The sequence below is a fragment of the Peromyscus californicus genome, unplaced genomic scaffold (assembly GCF_007827085.1).
Source record: "Peromyscus californicus insignis strain IS unplaced genomic scaffold, ASM782708v3 Scaffold_4__1_contigs__length_199733344, whole genome shotgun sequence".
Taxonomy (NCBI): domain Eukaryota; kingdom Metazoa; phylum Chordata; class Mammalia; order Rodentia; family Cricetidae; genus Peromyscus; species Peromyscus californicus.
This window is the reverse complement of record NW_026294562.1, coordinates 45740793-45758878: the sequence shown is the minus strand read 5'-3', so window position 1 is coordinate 45758878 and position 18086 is coordinate 45740793. Positions and strand designations below refer to the sequence as shown.

General features: G+C 45.6%; 1 protein-coding gene across 1 annotated transcript in view; it reads left to right on the top strand.

Annotated features, from left to right (window-relative positions):
- Gna14 (G protein subunit alpha 14) overlaps positions 1–18086 on the top strand; it is a 165305-nt gene that overhangs the window by 142289 nt on the left and 4930 nt on the right. The window contains exons 3-5 of the mRNA XM_052713825.1: positions 10734–10888; positions 14810–14938; positions 17216–17345. Coding sequence (XP_052569785.1) covers positions 10734–10888; positions 14810–14938; positions 17216–17345 — 414 coding nt within the window. The remainder of the gene's footprint in view (positions 1–10733; positions 10889–14809; positions 14939–17215; positions 17346–18086) is intronic.

Here is an 18086-nt window from a genome sequence, read left to right as displayed (position 1 = left end):
CTTACTGTTGGTGACAGCATCCCAAGAGGGGATGTGGGCTGGATGGGGGATGAGAGGAAGGGAATGCGAAAGAAGGTGCCTGGTGGACTCCCCAGCACTGGAAGTGGGCGGAGCTGTTGTCAGGGACAAACGAGCATGATTTCTGTTTTCTCGCCTCATCATATAGCCTTACCAATGTCACTCCGCCTTGAAAACTAACAAACTGCTGTTGTTGATAAACAGCCCCCAACCAGAGTGAGTGAGTCTTTAGTGTCTCCACCGCAAGTGACCTGAACTCATTCTAGATTACGGGCTTTTATTAAATGCAGGTGACATACTTGTATTTAAAAAGGATTCGCTATGTATCTGAAGTTCAGCCTCATGTCCTGTACTTTTATTTGGCCCTGTGTCCTGATGAGTCTTTGATTGCTTGGTTAATTAAATCCAGACTCTGGTCTAACCCTGCTGAGCTATGATGGGGTCTCTTTCCACTGGCACTGGAAACACCACAGCCTCATGGGCGTTAGTCATCCCAGCCCTTGCCCCTCTGTCTAACCACAGCCAGGACTTGACCAAGACAGTCACTGTCCTCACATGCTTCAGAGCACCTGGGGTTCACTGAAAGCTTCTTTGCCCCTTCAAAGCTGTGCCCTGTGAACTGGTTTTGCTTTATGGGGGAGTGGGCAATTGGCTGGCAGAGGAAAAACTGGCTGCTACTAGAGGTCAGCACCTCTTTTTACATCCTATCCTGACTGAGGGTGGGGCATGGGCTCTGAGAACTGCAGAGTTGGGGAGCTACAGGGGCTTCCCATGGAGCAGAGGACTGGGGGTCCTTGGGAAACAAGGACCTCCTGCTTCCTCCTGTTCCTAGGCCGAAATGCCTGTGGGTTCTCACTGCAAAAGGAAAACAACCACCAAACATGCATCCAGGATTAAACCATTTCCAAAACACATTATTAAAGCAAGCTGTGACCCACATATTTGTTGTCTGCTTAAGAGATTTTTTAACCTATTGAAAAGACTGGAAAAAGTGAAACACCAGAAAATAAAGGGGGTGGGGGTGGAGTTGGTGGCGGATGGTTCTCTGGAGATGTGTTGCAATGTCTTAGTTTCAAAAATGCAAGCTTTGATGTGGAGGAGAAACCACCCAGCTGAAGCCATCTCTGGGCAGGGATGGGAGCGAAGGGTAGCAAGCGGGGGGTGCAATGTCTCCTGCCTAGATGTGAGTGTGTTTCTGCAATGAAAGACAAACAATGGGAAACTCCGTTGTTAGGAACACAATGTGAAATCCTGTGAAGAGAGCAGTACAGCCACACACAGGCCCTAGCGTGCAAAGGAACTGGCTGCCTTCTTGGGCGGCGTTGCATATAGCAGCAAAAAGGTAGCAATGCAACCCCTTAGGGCCAGGGGCAGTTCTTCTCGTCCCTCTACCACAACTGCTTCACAACTAGTGGACCTTCTCATCACCTTCAGACACCTCAGAGGGTTTGAGAAGCTGGTTCCCCAAGAGACTCTGGTTGTTTTGTTAGCTTCAAAAGTGGCCCCAATGGAATGCCTTCCACTAAAATCTAACTCATTCTTTCCTCTTTTTCCTTAAAGGATGAGACTGATTAGGTCATTAAGTTAATATTACCTTGTAGAGAGACTGCAGTGTAGAACTTAGCCATGGAGTTCTGGCTGAGACTTTCTTTACAGGCACAGAGTACAAAGCCACCTGCATGGAGTAGTTTCTGTCAACAGACTTGCAGTTACAGAAGATGCCACTAGATGGAGACATGAGTCATAGGAACATGACCTGTGGCCCAGTGCTCTTGCCTGTCAGCACTGTTGATGGTCCCAGGTAGTCGCTGATGCTTATTTTTCTGCAAACATACTGATCTTGATGTTTACATTAAGTACTGATGCACATTAGTGACTGATTTGAGGGACTGTTTCTTGAGCAGGTGTGTTAGCATAGCATGCCTTCTGCCTATACTCCCAGAGCTCGGAAGGCAGAGGCAGGAAGAGCACACATTTGAGGGAAGCATGGACTACATAGTAAGACTAAAACACACAAGACAAGAAAACCACATGTTCCTACTCTTTAGAGTCAGAGTTAAAGATTCTGTGGGTTGGCATCAAGGCTGTGCCTTCAGGCCGTGTGTTGCTAACCTCGACTTTCCACCCTCTTTTGGAGAAGGTATTTCACTCCTGGTTTGTATGGTGGATATTTGAAAGTCTTCCGTATAAAAACAGCTGGTGCCAAACGTTCCCTTATAATTATTTTTCTGTTTTGGTTTGGTTTGGTTTTTGCCATTCCTGTAGAGACCCTCTTTTATCTCTGAATGCCCCTTCCTTTCAAGAAGAAGAAGAGGAAGAGGAACAGGAACATGAAGAGGGAAGAAGGAAGACGATTCTGTTTATTTGTGTATATCTGTGAGTGGGTATGTGAATATGAGTGCAAGTGCCCACAGAGGCCAGCAGAGGGCACTGGGTCCCCTGGAACTGGAGTCACAGGCCATTGTGAGTAGCCTGATTTGGGTGCTGGGAACCAAAATTACACCCTCTGCAAGAGCAGTAATGCTCTTAACTGCTGGGTTGTCTCTCTAGACCCCCTTTCTTCCTTTTGAGAGGGAAATTGAGTTTTGTCCTCTAGAGAACTAGAATGCAACAGAAAATGACTCTCTAGTTCACACAGCCATAGTCCCATCACCTATTACTATCTCTTTTCAGCCTAGAGGGTTTAGTAGGTAACCACCTCCATACTCCTTCCTCCCTTTAATATTCTCTACATTTTGTAAAAGTATCAAAATCAGAATACTTCCAGCTTTCCTACAGGATTCTGGTCTCAGGGCAAGGCCCCAGTCTAACTGGCTGGCCATTGCTCTTTGGAGGTCTTAGAGTGGATAAGTGTGTATAGGCAGAAGACCCTCCCTCCTCTTCTTCTTTCCCTCTCTTCCTCCTTTCCTTCTCCTTTCTCCCCTTTCTTCCCCTCCGTCTCCCCTCAGACTCACTGAATTCATTTTTCAAAGGTTCTCCCACACTCAGGATGTCTGTTAGCATCTTCTCTGGAGGACTGTAAGGTTGAATATGAGAACAGCTGAAGATGTTCTTCATAGTCACATTCCTTTGTAAAGCAGACCCTGGATGAATGATTCAGGAATGGAGGGAGAGTGGTGTGCTATGTGAATGATTTAATTATCCTGCTGTTTCTGGGGTTAGCAAGCATTTGTGTGTGTGTGTGTGTGTGTGTGTGTGTGTGTGTGTGTGTGTGTGTGTGTCCAAGGGAATGTTTAAAGATCTGCAGTCCATCTGGGTTCTGACCCAGCAGCTTGGCCCTGTTGTAGTCAGTGTGAAAGGAGGCATGGCTATGTTCCAGATGAGTGTTCTCCACATACCAAATCGGGGGCTGGATTTGGTCCACCAACTGTAATTTGACTGGCTACATTGGAATCATACAGGAAGTCACACTGGCAAAGAGGTTTTGTGAGTCTGTAAGTAGTACAGCCATTGCTCAGCTTTTACCCAATTCCACTTCCTTTTTCAAAAATTTCAAAAAGGTTTCCCTGCCTCCTCTACACTCAGTGGATACTTTGGCCAATCCTGGCCAATGGGCTGAGTCTGGAAGTGATGTCTTCTCCATCCAGATCTGCTCACAGAACTTCCTGCCCACTGTTCCATGCTCTTTTCCCTCTTCTGCAGGTGTAGAGGACTCCAGGGCCCCAGACATTATTAGAGCCACATGCTGGTGGGAGCCTGGCATGACCCCCGCAGTGTACAGTGAAGCTGCCCTCCGACTGGACTGAGCAGGGGTGTGAAATAAAGAGGTCTGTGTTGCTAAGACCATGGGTACAAATCCGGATAAAGAACAGAAACTGAAAGAGAAGAATAAGGGCAGATCTTATGCTTGTTGGGCTGAACTGTTTCCTGTAAAACAAAGAAAGCTGAAGCTAAGGAAACTTCAAAGCCAGGGGAGGGGCATGTCAGTGGCAGGAAACCCCATTTGCCCATAGGACACATCACAAGGGCTCTGAGCACATGCAACTCAGCCAACCCCAAAGAAGAGATTACTCAAGGGGCAGCTTTCACTGGCCACACTGAAGTGTTTCTCCGATTATTCTTTATCAATAAAAACTCGGGAGTCAGATATCGGGATAAGAACCTGAATGATCAGAGAAGAGGTAAAGAAGGGACCAGTGACCTCCTGTCTCTTTCAGTCCTCCATCCAAAGAGGCTGAGGCCTTCTCTAAGCCCCGGCCTACTACTTCCTGTCTCTCTCTCTGTCCTCAGTCCTCTAAAACCTCTATGGTTAATTTTGGTCAGCTAGTAGCTAGCTCTGCCCTCTGATTCACAGCAAACTTTATTGTCAGAATGTGATCAAAATATCACACAATACCACATAGTGAGCCCTCCCTCTTGGTGGGTTCCACTGTTGTGATTCTAACAACCTTAGGTTCAAAATACTTGAAAAATGAAATCCTGGGCTTGTCCTAAATAAGCAGATACTCCCTGCTGTAGACGGAAATTTCTCCAGTCCTACCCAGCCCGCGGTCTGGATGAATCTCTCCCATCGGCGGTCCCACAGCCGTTTATAAGATAATTACTCAGGAGAGAGGTAGCTCAGTAGTTACAAGCACTGATTGATGTTCCAGAGGACCCAGGTTCAATTCCCAGGCCATCCAGTGTCTGATCACACCAGGATAAAAAATAAGTAAATAAATAAATAAAATAATTACTCAGAGGCTTAATATTATTACAAGCGGTTTGGCCTATGGCTCACATCAGGATAATAAATAAATAAATAAATAAATAAATAAATACATAAAAATAAATAAATAATAAATAAATAAATAAATAAAATAATTACTCAGAGGCTTAATATTAATTACAAACTGGCCTGTGGCTCAGGCTTCTTGCTAGCTAGCTCTTACAACTTAACCCATTCCTATTAATCTATGTTTTGCCACATGGCTTCACGGCATTACCTGTCCTCTCACATCTTGCTTCTCCTGGCAGCAGCTCGCAGCATCTCCCTGACTCCACCTTTCTTCTCTCTCTCTCTTGGATTTTCCCACCTGGCTCCATCCTGCCCTGCCATAGGCCAATGCAACTTTATTTATTAACCAATAGGAGTAACACATATTCACAGCATACAGAAAGACATCCCACAACACCCCCAACCCCTCTCTCAGTTTCTTGAGATACAATTTTTCTGGTTGTTCTGGAACCTGATCTGTAGACCGAGCAAACCTTGAACTCAGAGATCTGCATACCTCTGTCTCCAGAGTGATGGATTAAAGGTGCGTGCCACTGAATGACTTTTTTTCTTATCATCATTCTCTACCAGGAGTGCCCAAATTTTTGACTTTGTGATATGACATCATCTACAAAGACCATGCTTAGGAGTTATGCAATTAAGTTACAAAAAAAAAAAAAAACTGGGGGGAAAAAAAAGCCTTGTGCTGTTTTAAGTAAGTTTGCGATTTTATGTCAGGTTGTAATCATAGCTGTTCTGGGTTGCATGTGGCCTTCAGGTCTCAGTTTGGACAAGTGCCTAAGAAAGACTGTATAACAATTTACAAAGCATTTACTGATGGTTTAGAGGGTGTGATTAGGTCCTATGTAGATGCTGTGACATCTTAGAAATGGTCTTGGTCATCCTTGGATTTGAGTATCCATGGTGGGGGGTTCTGGAAACGATTCCTGGAGCACACTGAGAGTCAACTATAAACCTAAGAACTGGGATGAAGCTTTCAGATATTCTCCAGTAAGTTATGCCTTGACCATGTCTCTCTATCCTAGGACTTGAAGGTTCAGATGACTTCCAAACATCTTAGGAAAAGGAATGTCATGTGAAATGTGTAGCCAAGAGAATCCCTGGCCCCACCCTGGGGAAGTGATGTCAGAAATGGCCAACACATTCAGGTCATGGTGCCAAAGGTGTGAGGGGTTGTTGTTGGAACAGCACCCTTCTCCTTCCGCCCCTCAGGCATCCTTTGGTGGAAATATGAACCCCTTCCCCTCCCATCCCAAACTCCAATTGTTCCTTTTCTTTGATCTCTTAACATTTGTGTAAAGTTCTGGTGTATTTCCCACTCCAAGACACCCCAGTACACTAAAACATTCAAGAGGAGGGCTACCTAGTCCCAGAACCCAGCCCAGGCTCAGCATGGAAGGCCAGTCACAGGAGCAGTGAGACTGGCTGGCATTGTAGAGATGAATCTGAGACATTCAGGCCATCCTGGCTGATGCCTAAGACGTTCCTTTCACCCGAACCTATGGCTATAAGGGATTTTGACCCTGATTAGAATTGGGAGAACTTTAATGGAAGCACTTGTGTATGAGTTTGGGTTTGACTGGGGAACCAATTTCTGAGAGTGCTGTGGACGGTGAATTAACTACAGGGACTGTGTTGTCACTGTGGAATGGAGAGGAAGGCACAGGAAAGCTGCTGCTTCTGTGTATCTGGCAGTGGGTGTGAAGTTTCTATGGGTCAGCAAGGCTGGCAGTTAGGGAGAAAGCTGGATGTGAAGTAGGGGAGAGCAGAGACAATGGAGTCAGTGGAAGCAGGGTAGACCTGATCCCATGAGGAGGTTCTAGGCCCACACCTCCCCCTGTCCCGCTCCACCTTGACAGTGCAGGTGACTTGTTAGAACAGGCACACTCTCCCACAGATCTGCTCATGTGTCTGTGTAGGGTGTGAAACTGAACCAGGATTGGAGAAATTGGGCATGATTTGAGCAGGAGCTTGAGAATACTGCGCGCCCAACTTTTACCTCATACCAATAAGGTTGACTAAAAAACCAGCCCTAGCATGTGCAAGCTGGACAGGATCTCTTGCCTTCCAAGCTCAGTGGCTGCTGCTTCCCTTCTGTGTCCCAAACCTTCCAAAGATTTTCCTACTTAACTCTAATCTAGAAACATGTAGAAGGGAATTATGGGAAACATCATTATAGTTTAGTCAATGCCATGGGTCCTACCTCTCAAGTGCATCATTGACAGTCACTGTAGCGCTCTCTCTCTCTCTCTCTCTCTCTCTCTCTCTCTCTCTCTCCCTCCCTCTCCTATGTGTGTGTGTGTGTGTGTGTGTGTGTGTGTGTGTGTGTGTGTGTGTGTGTGCAGTTACCACAGGTGTCTTTGGCATAAACTTTTTCATCACTGTGAAACCCACTGAAATTTGGACAAAGGGTAAACAAATCTCTGAGGCCTTTTACTTTAATAGTTTGTCGTGAATGAATTCTGCTCTTTCATGGTTTTCTTGGAGGAAATATGAGGAGAAAGACAGTAGGAGAAGTAGGCTTTTCCTGAATCTCATGTGGAGTTCAGAAGTGTAGATGATGTGGAAGATGTTAGCTTCCAAACACTCAAGTGGAGTCTCTCCTGCCAAGTGTCAGTGGTGATGGTAGAAGGGTGGCCACATCTGAGACTCCAGTGGTAAGCTGCAAGCTACTGGGGCAACCCAGAGCCAAAGGACTTGTATGAGGACCTTTCATTCCTGCTAACCCAACCCTGTCCTGTCTCCCCGTGGTGCTGAACAGGTAGCTGCTACAGAGAGCGTAGCCGCTTTCTTCTCTGTGTCCTGCTTCTTAGCTTTCTAATACATTCAAGCATATTAAAACAAAAAGTAATCCAGCATTTCCAGCTGCCCTCAATGGTAGAATTGATCCAGCTTTTCTGTTTAGTATTAGAAAGAGAGTTGGTGTGTGTGTGTGTGTGTGTGTGTGTGTGTGTGTGTGTGTGTGTGTGTTTCACAGGGAAAGTCCCTCTTGTGCAGCTCACTGGTATTTCTGTGGCAGCTGTGCTTGTAATACTTTGAAAGCCAGTGGTGGCAGAGCCACTTCACAGGCTTCAGTAGTGTTGCGGTGCACTCTGGACATGGACAGCTGTGAAAACAGAGAAGTGATTGTACCAAAGTTGAAAATGTTGTGCTACAGGGAAATTTGGTTTTGAAGTATGTATTTTATCTTAATAAGTAGACCTTTCGAATATTATGTAGTTATGGTTTTTATCATTTATACCATTTCAGTGGATATTAATTTTAATTAAAATATTTGTTCAAGAGACCTCTTGCACCTCCTGGTGATGAAGTTAGTAACAGTGCATTATTTCCTTGGACATTGCCAAAAGAATGGGACTTTAGTGTTCTCACCATGCAAAGATCACACACACACACACACACACACACACACACACACACACAAAGATGTTAAATAGTTTGGCTTAGCCAAGCACATTATTTACACAAGCTAAGACAACATGTGTTATATATACCATAACTATGTAGACTCAATTTGCCAATTAAAATACATAGATTTAAAACACACATGCATGGTTATCTAATGAAAGGTCCTGCAGCGATGGCTCCTGGGCCGGGCCATTGACAGTATAGTGGCCCCTGTGTTGAAGGCCAGACAGAGGTCGGACAGCCTGCTGGGTCCTAGTGAGAAGCCCCACTGTGCTTGACAGGGACACTCAGCAGCAGCCTCAGGGCCACATGTGAAGGTACCACTTCATCTGTGGCCCTTTCACAGTTGACAGGGAACTTCTGCATGGCATACATCTGTCTTCTGAGTTTTCTTTCCAAGCTTTGAATATGGTGATTTTGAGAAAGAGAAAAAGGAAAGTCAGTGTTGAACACCGTGTTTCCCTTTCTCGTTAGTGTATTTAAATTGTACAGAATAATGGGTTTCATTATGCCACATTCATGCATGTCTGAGGTAAACTCTTTGAGAATCTACCTGGTCATTAGTGATGCTTCTGTATCTGTTGGCTTGATCCCCAAACTCTTGTCTTCGGGTCTGATGGTTTTCCTCTGAGACTCCTAAGAACAGCATATCTACTTTATTCATCTACTTCCTGGACACACATAGAGGGTGGCCACCTCCAACACAACATGGCAATTCCCCACCCCAGATTCTCTGACAACTTTTTGGCTTTAATTCTCAGCAGCAAAGCTATATTTCACTGTTAAATTCTTGTCATGCAAGAAGGGAAAGAGTTAGCAAGACCACTGGCTGAGAGCCACCACAGTGAGGCCCCAAGTTCCTATGTGAACTCATCACCCTCTGCATGGGCTTCTGTCCTACACCATTCACATTCCATGGCTGTGGATTTCCACCTGTTACATAGATACATTGAATGTATACCACATGTGTTTACTGAGCTCACATACCAATACACTGTCTATGTCCCACATGTGTTTACTGAGCTCACATATCAATACACTGTATATGTCCCACATGTGTTTACTGAGCTCACATACCAATGGAAGACTCCTTCTGCTTGCAGGCACTGCACTGGGCACTAAGATAAAAGGACCAGGCATTGACTCTGCTCTCGTGGAGTTTTCAGACTTGTTTGAAGACAGAGGTCCATGGCCATTTTAAATGCAGAGGATAGAGGCAGCCGTAGGGCAGGAGGGAACATTTGATCCTGTCTGGTGGTACAGAGTGGCAGTGGGCAGCAAGAGGTGGAGACAGTGCCTATGCTCCACACAAGGCCCTCCAGGACCCTCCATCACTCTCTGGCTAAGGACAGAGAAGGGATTAGGTGCAGAGGTTCAAGTGTGGTGGATATGTGCTAGTTTTGCACATGAGAAGTATCTATTGTGTGTGTGTGCTCTCACAGAGCTCCTGACCGTAATCATTAATGTGATAATAGAGTGATGATTGTGTAAGAAACCCAGTCTAGTGATTATTGTGTAAAGCAGGTGCTCTGGGAGCGGTTCCTTGGTCCGCAGTGATACCTGGGACTGTATGGCTGACATGTGGGAACTTGCTGTTGAGTGGAAGCTTTTTGTTGAACCTAATGCTCCTCTGCAAAGTAAAATCTACTGTGGTAGTATTGTGTTCACCAAAATATTGTGCACTCTAATAAACTTATCTGGGGTCAGAGAACAGAACAGCCATAATAGTTTAGACAGTGATAGCACACGCCTTTAATCCTAGCATTCCAGAGGCAGAGATCCGCCTGGATCTCTGTGAGTTCAAGGCCACACTGGAAACAGCCAAGTGTGGTGACTCACGCCTTTAATCCCAGGAAGTAATAGCAGGAGGCAGAAAGGTATATAAGGCATGAGGACCAGGAACTAGAGCTGGTTAAGCTTTTAGGCTTTTGAGCAGCACAGCTCAGCTGAGACACATTCAGATGAGGACACAGAGGCTTCCAGTCTGAGGAAACAAGATTAGCTGAGGAATTGGCAAGGTGAGGTAGCTGTGGCTTGTTCTGCTTCTCTGATCTTTCAACGTTTACCCCAATGCCTGGTTCCAAGTTTGTTTTTGTTAATAAGACCCAATAAGATTCGTGCTACAATCTACCTCAACAAATTAAATATGATGGGGGGGGAAAAAACAAAGAAAAAGACAGGAAAGAGAAAAGTATCAGGTTGATAGCTGGCATTGATTTTCCATTTTCAGAGATAGTGTGCCCCTGCTCTTACACCCTGGTATGCCATCCACACGAGAGTTTGTGTGTACAGCTGGCTACACCAATTTTGAAATGAGAAGAGGCATGAGTGTCTCTGTTCACTATTGAGTGCTGGGTCTGAGCAGCTGCCTCCGGTATTGCGGGACTTGAGGTACAGGTCTGGTGTCATCTGCGGCTCACTTCCCCAGACTGAGCAATCAAACTGCCCCACTCAGCCTACCAGTTTCTGAGGACTTGGCTGTGCAGTCCTGTACCTATCAGAGCTCCCACCCCAGGATCCTGGGCAAGATTATCCCCATATCTGCTAGCCTTTCCTTTGGTCAATGCCATGTTTTCTTTCCTTTGACTAGGAAAATGCCCAGATCATCAGAGAAGTGGAAGTAGACAAAGTCTCTGCACTCTCCAGGGACCAGGTGGCAGCCATCAAGCAGCTGTGGCTGGATCCGGGAATCCAGGAGTGTTATGACAGGAGGAGGGAGTACCAGCTGTCAGACTCGGCTAAGTAGTGAGTACTCAGTCTGCCACAGCTGCTGCCACACTGCCCTTCTTGGGCGGACTCTGCAAGACTTCACTCCCTGTTTGCAGGCGAGGAGGTGGTCTTTCCTGACTCCTGGCTAGGACTCTTAGCACCTTCTATCCTAATCTTCTTTGGGTTCCAAGATGTACCCTGGGGTCAGCACCCACCTTTTCCCATCTAATTAAATTGGAAATTCCCTCAGCGGATTAGATCTAAGTTTTGGTGCTGGAATTATAACTTAAGCAAAGAATACACCTGCCTGTGGCAGTTCCCTTTCTTCTTGCCATATTCCTTTGGAAACCACAGGCAGGCAGGTGTAGGCTTTGGTTAAATCAGCCACTGATCTTGTGCTACCCTCTAGTGATGGACATAGGTATCTGCAAGACCAGCACACAGGAAGCTCAGCTGGCTTATTTGGCCCTCTCAGAAAGTCTGCTTCTTACTTATTTTGGATCCATAAAGCTTTAAGCCATCAACCCACCAAAGTTTCTACTGCACACTATCTTGGAGAGATCGCAACATTTCCCTTTTCTAAGAGTCCCCAGGACTGTGCGTCATCCATGGGGTGACTGAGCACACAGATGATTTCTTCTTGAGTTGCTGCTTGTTTATGCTTCTGTAGCTCACTCCTTTCTCCTTCCCCCATATCACTGTCCCTCCTCCCAGGACCATGACATCCCCACCCCCAAACCACCCGATTCTGAGCCAGCTTGAACAGGACAAAGCAACTGTCAGGAAAGGCAATGTTATTTCATGAAGCCTTTAGTGACTTTCTCTAGACATTTGTCCCAGGCAGTGTTCAGTTTGTTCCAGGTTGGCACAGCTGATCCAACTACATCAGCAGGAGAGCATGATGTCAGGAGAAGAAAAGGAACCAGTAAGGTGTTACACTGGCAATGGAGAAGGGAGGAAGGAAGTCTAGGGAGTCAGGGGCTGCTAGTGCCCCCCCCCGCCACTCCCTCCCAGAAGCAGCCTGCTGTTACTGGCTCCGTGACAGTGCTGTGGGTTTACATCCATTTGGAGAAAGTTTACCAGAACCGCTGTAGGATTAACTCAGTATAAATGTTGAAAACTGAAACAGGTTCACCAAGAGGCATGCAGGGGTGGCTGGCAAGGTAATTGGAGTTGTACAGAAGACAGTAGCATTTAATAAAGCCAGATAATTGCCAGTCTTGAGAGTTGCTGGATGTGGTGGCACATGCCTGGGATACTGGGGAGGTAGGAGCAGGAGGATCTCAAGCCAGTCTGGCAAACTGGACTGGACCCTGTCTTAAAAAAAAGTCTACAGTGTAAGTTACTTGCGCATTTTCTTGGTTCAGGCCTGTGGTTCTCAGTCATCTGCTAGTAATACCTGCATTTTTAGATATGAATTTGTACTGCCCAATGAGTGTGCCAGAGAGCATGCTAAGGGCTATGTGACAACCAACCAATGCCCTCTAATCTCAGAAAGTGCACAGTCTGCTGGTTCCAATCAATCATCAGTCAATCAACCCATCACTGTAGTATGTGTCCCTTATCTCCCATTTATAACTTTTGGGCCACTTTCCAGAGTTCCCAGCAGACCCCCCCAAACCACAGATGACATTGTATTCTCTTTTTTTCCTATATGTACATAATGATGATAAGATGAACTTATACATAAGGTATTGTAAGTGCTTTACAGAAACTAAAAATGATGATTACCTGGAGCACACTGAGTAAAATTTGAGCTATTTGGTTATCAGCTATGTGACCCCATGGCAGTTGGTGTGATAACTGGGACAGCTACTGAGTGACTAGCAGGTGGGTAGGATACACTAGGAAGTATGTTGCATATCTAGGTCCAGCAACAGATTTTATCTTGCTACTCAGAATGTCCCTAGATTGAAAACTGATGAATTGTTGTCTGTAGCTTTGCAAAACACAACAGTACTAAAAAAAGAAAATGAACTATTTATTTCTGGTATTATTTTCCCATTTCTTACTTTTGGGCCATAAATGGCCATCGGTATTTGAAACCATGGAGTAGAATACTGGAAAAAGGGAAAGGAGTACTATAAAAGACAAAGTAACACATGGGAGCGGCCCAGCAGTTTGAAGTTAGTGAGTCCATCCCTAGGCTGACCTGCTCATCCCTGGATATTTAGATTGTGCTAGAGAAAGCAGCAGAGCCACCAACTCCATTGCTGCCTGGGGTCTTCTGTAAGGACTTACAGTAATCAAGCAAGTTTTGAAGACACAGTCTCTAGCCTAGGCTGTCCTTGAATTCTCCATGTATTTCAACAGGACCCTGAACTTCTGATCCTTCTACCTCTACCTCCTGAGTGTTGGGATTGCAGGCATGTGCCACCATATCTGTTGTAGGAGGTGCTGGGGTTTAAACCCAGTGCGATATGCATGCTAGGCAAGCACTCTAAAAACTGCGCTACACTGCCTGGTGAAGCATATTTTAAAGACATTCTTTCATTTGACTTTAGAAAAAAAATTTCATGTATTTTAAAGTCAGGACTTTACACAGTCCCAAATAATGTGTGACAAATTTTGAATTATTTTAGATGTCTCATTTCCCAGTGTGCTTAACAGGAAAATGTTATCTTATTTTGAGGGAATTTTTCCATGGCCTGTTCGACAACCATGTTTTCATAGAAGCTGCTCTTAATTTACTGATCAGAGCCTTCAGAGAACAGTGTCTGCAAGTGTTACAGCTCCAGAGGGAGAGGTATCCTAACTTGTCGGGAAGTCAGGCCATACCTGAAGCTAGGGGATGGTGGGGGATGGTCTCTCTGCACAATGTGGCAATTTTGCTCCTCTCTAAGACAGAGCTGTTACAGCTGAGCTCTGCTCCACTCCCAAGGGAGCTTCCCAGTAGTGGTATCCATTTCTTCTCAGCTCTAGCCTAAGATGTGGCTTCTTCTGTTTCACTCTGCTAAGGGCAAAATCCCTGCAGAAATGTAGCATTTTACTCCAGCTCTGGTGAAAAGTTGTTACTTCTGCCCAGCTCCCAAGGGAGTTTCCCAGCAGAGGTGTCAGTTCCTTCTACTCTACTCTGCTCTGCTCCCCTAAGGGAGCTAGCTTCCCAGCAGAGATTCTGCTCCATGCTGATGAAAGATGAGCTTCACCCAAACTCTTTCAAGAGGTATATTTGGGAAGGAGTAGTTCAGGAAAGTGGCTGCCTCGCCAGGGTGGAGAACGACAGCTGCTAACTGAAGAGTCAGAGGGGCTTGCATAGGACTTCTTAGGGGAGGAGTTTTTCCATGGAGGGAATTGGTCAGATTTTGATCCCCTTGAGCTTGGATAAACTCAGATTGGCTAGATTTTGTGCTCAGGGATTGGTTGATTTTCCTGCTCAGGAATTAGTTGGTTTCGTTTTCAGTTGGTTGGGGCAGATTTGGTTCTGGTTTCAGGGCCAAGTTTCACTGGCCCTTTTTAGCCTTTTGGCTCTAGTTTCAGGCCCAGGGTAGATTTCTTTCACTGGCTCTAGTTTCAGGCCCAGGGTGGATTTCTTTCACTGGCTCTGGTTTCAGGGCCAGGGTGGGTTTCTTTGGCCAGCCCCTTTACCCTACAGTGTCTACTTTATGTGACATTCTTGGATGAAGGCAGGTGGGCAGGTCTGTTGGGTAAGGGCCAGTGTCATCTCCTACCTCCACAGCCTCTAGGCTGCTGCTTCCTCCATGGTCACAGAGATGATGCAGTTGGGACCTGGATGGAGTGACATGCATTCGCAGAAGGCTCGCAGATGTGCTTCTTAGTCCCGAGATCTTCAGAATGGTCTTGGGAGGAAAGAGGCCTAGCATAGTCACCTTTGAATGTTACTGCTGGCCTCCAAGTCTTGTGGGGGCTCTGTGGCCAGCGAGGACTTCCCTTGAGCAAGGAAAGCTATTTTTCTCTCTTACAATGGAGCCTCAGCATCTCAACTCTTTCATATCTCAGTTACCTGACTGACATTGACCGAATCGCCATGCCCTCTTTCGTGCCAACACAACAGGATGTGCTTCGTGTTCGAGTGCCCACCACCGGCATCATAGAGTACCCATTTGACTTGGAAAACATCATCTTTCGGTAAGTCTGTCTCCCAGACAAAGGCCTTTAAGGATCAGTCTATTCAGGGGAAACATCCTGAAGTGGGGTGTTAGGTGTGTGATTCCTAAGCAGCTCTTAGGTCTAGATAACCTTCTGGGGTCTCAAGCTCTACAACAGAGGGATTTTTGGGCTCTTCCTACCAGGGAAAAGCCTTCTTATGTGTAGTCACACAGATGGGCACTCCTGTGACCACACAGTCTACTGAAGTCTTTTTCCTAATTTTGAATAAGATTTCTCTTTCCCTTATTACCTTGTCTGAGATTTATCCTTAAAGAAAAACCATAAATATAAAAGTGTATATTGGGCTGGAGAGATGGCTCAGTGGTTAAGAGCACCGACTGCTCTTCCAGAGGACCCGGGTTTGATTCCTAGCACCCACATGGCAGCTCAGAACTGTCTGTAATGCCAGTTTCAGGGGACCCTACACCCATGGCAAAAATGCCAATGCACATTAAAATAAATAAATTTGAAAAAAGTGTGTATTAAGTTTATAATATATATGGAGTACTTATAGCTGTGTAAAATGTATGCATGTCTATAACACTCTTAGGATGAACAGATCTTTACTGAACTTTGTATTTGAAAAATAAATAACAGGTCATTTACAAAACACTGAAAATTTCAAAGCACCCTTATAAATTATTTTGTGTATGTGTGTGTGCCTCAGTGTATATGTATGTATACCAAGTGTGTGCAGGGACCCTTGGAGATGATGAGGGCATTGGATCCCTTGGGACTGGAATTATGGGTTGTAATGAACCACCATGTGGGTGCTGGGACTGAACTCAGGTCCTTTGCAAAAGTAATGAGCTCTAACTACTGAACCACCTCTCCAACTCCTCAAAGCTCTTATCTATTATTCCTCTATCCTTTCTGATGATGATCATTATACACATTTTAGCTCTCCCACATCTAATCCAATATTACAGTTCCGTATTAGCACTCCTTCAGTGCTGTCACACGGGGGGGGGGGGGGGGGGGGCCCGAGGTGGTGGTGGTATAAAAATACTCTCTGCATTTTTGTTATATATGTCTAATTTAATGGTTGTTTTCTTCTGGGCTGACCTATGGATTTAAACCTTTTCAACTTCGAAGGCTGCTTGCAACCTCCCAAACACCTCAGAATGAGAGTTTGCCAAAGCTTTAGTGAACAAGTTTTGCCTTTCCAGAGCCATAGAACTGGGTTTAAATGCCTGCTGGTGATACCTTGCAGCCTGTGGCACCGCCCCCATGCAATCTTTCTGAAGAATTCTGATGCTTGAAGTCGAGATCTTTGTAAAATGTCTTCATGCTAAGTCTATTGATATGTGTGCTTTCTATCCTAGCTCTATTCCCCTCTGCAACATGAGGCAAGCAGCATGCATATAGCATTGCAGGCATGTCTGCACTGACTCAAAGAACCTGACTCAAAGACACCCTTCTAGATGGTAGTATTGGGAGCCTCAGTGAGCCTATGGCCCATCTTGCCACACTGGTTTGGGGTCTTCAGAATTGGTGTGTGGATGGGGTGAGGGTGCCGGGGTGGTGGGTGACCTGGCAGTTAACGTTCACTATCTGACCCATAGAGTCTGCCATAGCATTAGAATAAATACCTGCACCAACACTTACAAACAGATGTTTTACTTAAAACCTACTAGGTTTCCCTAAAATACCCACAGACCTGGTAATAGTGAGCCTGCATTTTGTCTAGAACAGTGGGCCTCAGTGACATGGCAGAGGGGTGGCTCAGTAGCTAGTAGCGTTCAGCTACCAGCACCTACATTGAGTGGCTCACAGCAGTCTGTAACTCTAGCTTAAGGGCAGCCAATGACCTCTTCTGGTCTTGAGGCACCTGCACTCATGTACTTGTGACACACACACACACACACACACACACACACACATAGCCCTAAAAAACAGAATACAAATTATACATTTAAATATAGGACCAGAAGAAAGCAGAGGTACCAGGAAGATGGCTTGCCTTTGTCCCTTTTGTGTCCTAGGACTCCATATGGGTGGTTGGAGTAAAGGACTTCGGGAGCAAGTTCTTACCCAGTATCTCCAGGCAGGCTCCATCTGAGTCTTTTGCTTGGAAACCACCAATAGTTCTCCACTGCCCAAGGCACCACTGTTCTAACACACTAACCTTAAGAGCTCCTTCCCTCTAAAAATCACCGAGGATCCTAAAGCTACTAACTCCATGGTGTAATGGCTTGTGTCTCTCCCCTTGGAGTTGTGCATTCCAACCTCTGACCATCCACTTCTGTTGAGCAGGATGGTGGATGTTGGTGGCCAGCGATCTGAACGACGGAAATGGATTCACTGCTTTGAGAGTGTCACCTCCATCATTTTCTTGGTGGCTCTGAGTGAATATGATCAAGTTCTGGCTGAGTGTGACAATGAGGTATGCTGGGGGTTTGGACCTTAGAGGCATGCTGTTAAGGGTGGGGTTGGGGGTGATAACTGTGGAAGACAGTCTTATTTCTTCAATTTTCAAGAAGCTAGCTTGGTGAGGAAATAGACTTTCTTTCTCCAGCCAGCACTCAGGTGTTTGTTGCTCATGCAACCTACTGGTGCTCTGCAGACCCATTTCCAAAGTCCCCTGTAAGTTAAATACTGTCACATGTCACTTAACCAAATGCATCCTGAGATAGACATCATTAGATTTCAGAGCCAGGTTTGGTGGCACATGCCTTTAATTACAGCACTCAGGAGACAAAGACAGGCAGAGGCCAGCCAAGGCTACATACTCTTAAAACCCAAACCAAACAAGACAAGAAACAAACAACAAAACCTACAAACAAACAAACCGGAGACTTAATCTTTATGTGACTAACTTAGATGATGCAGCCTACCGCATACCAAGAGTCGTGGACCAGAACTCTGGATCCAATGTAGTTGCCCAGTAGAATTTCCTAAGGAGCCTTAGGAAATTAATTGATTAGGTGGCTTAGTTGATTGATGGTGGCTATGGTCTGAGAGCAAGGATGTTCACAAAGCTCCCCAAAGTAAATGTGATGGTCATGAAAGATGGAAACCAGGAAAAAGCAGATAGTCCTGGGACTGGGTCAGGGGTGCTCAGTTTACCAAGCTAGCCCTTAGAAACTGTGTAAAAATCCAACCTGCACACACACAAAGATGAAAT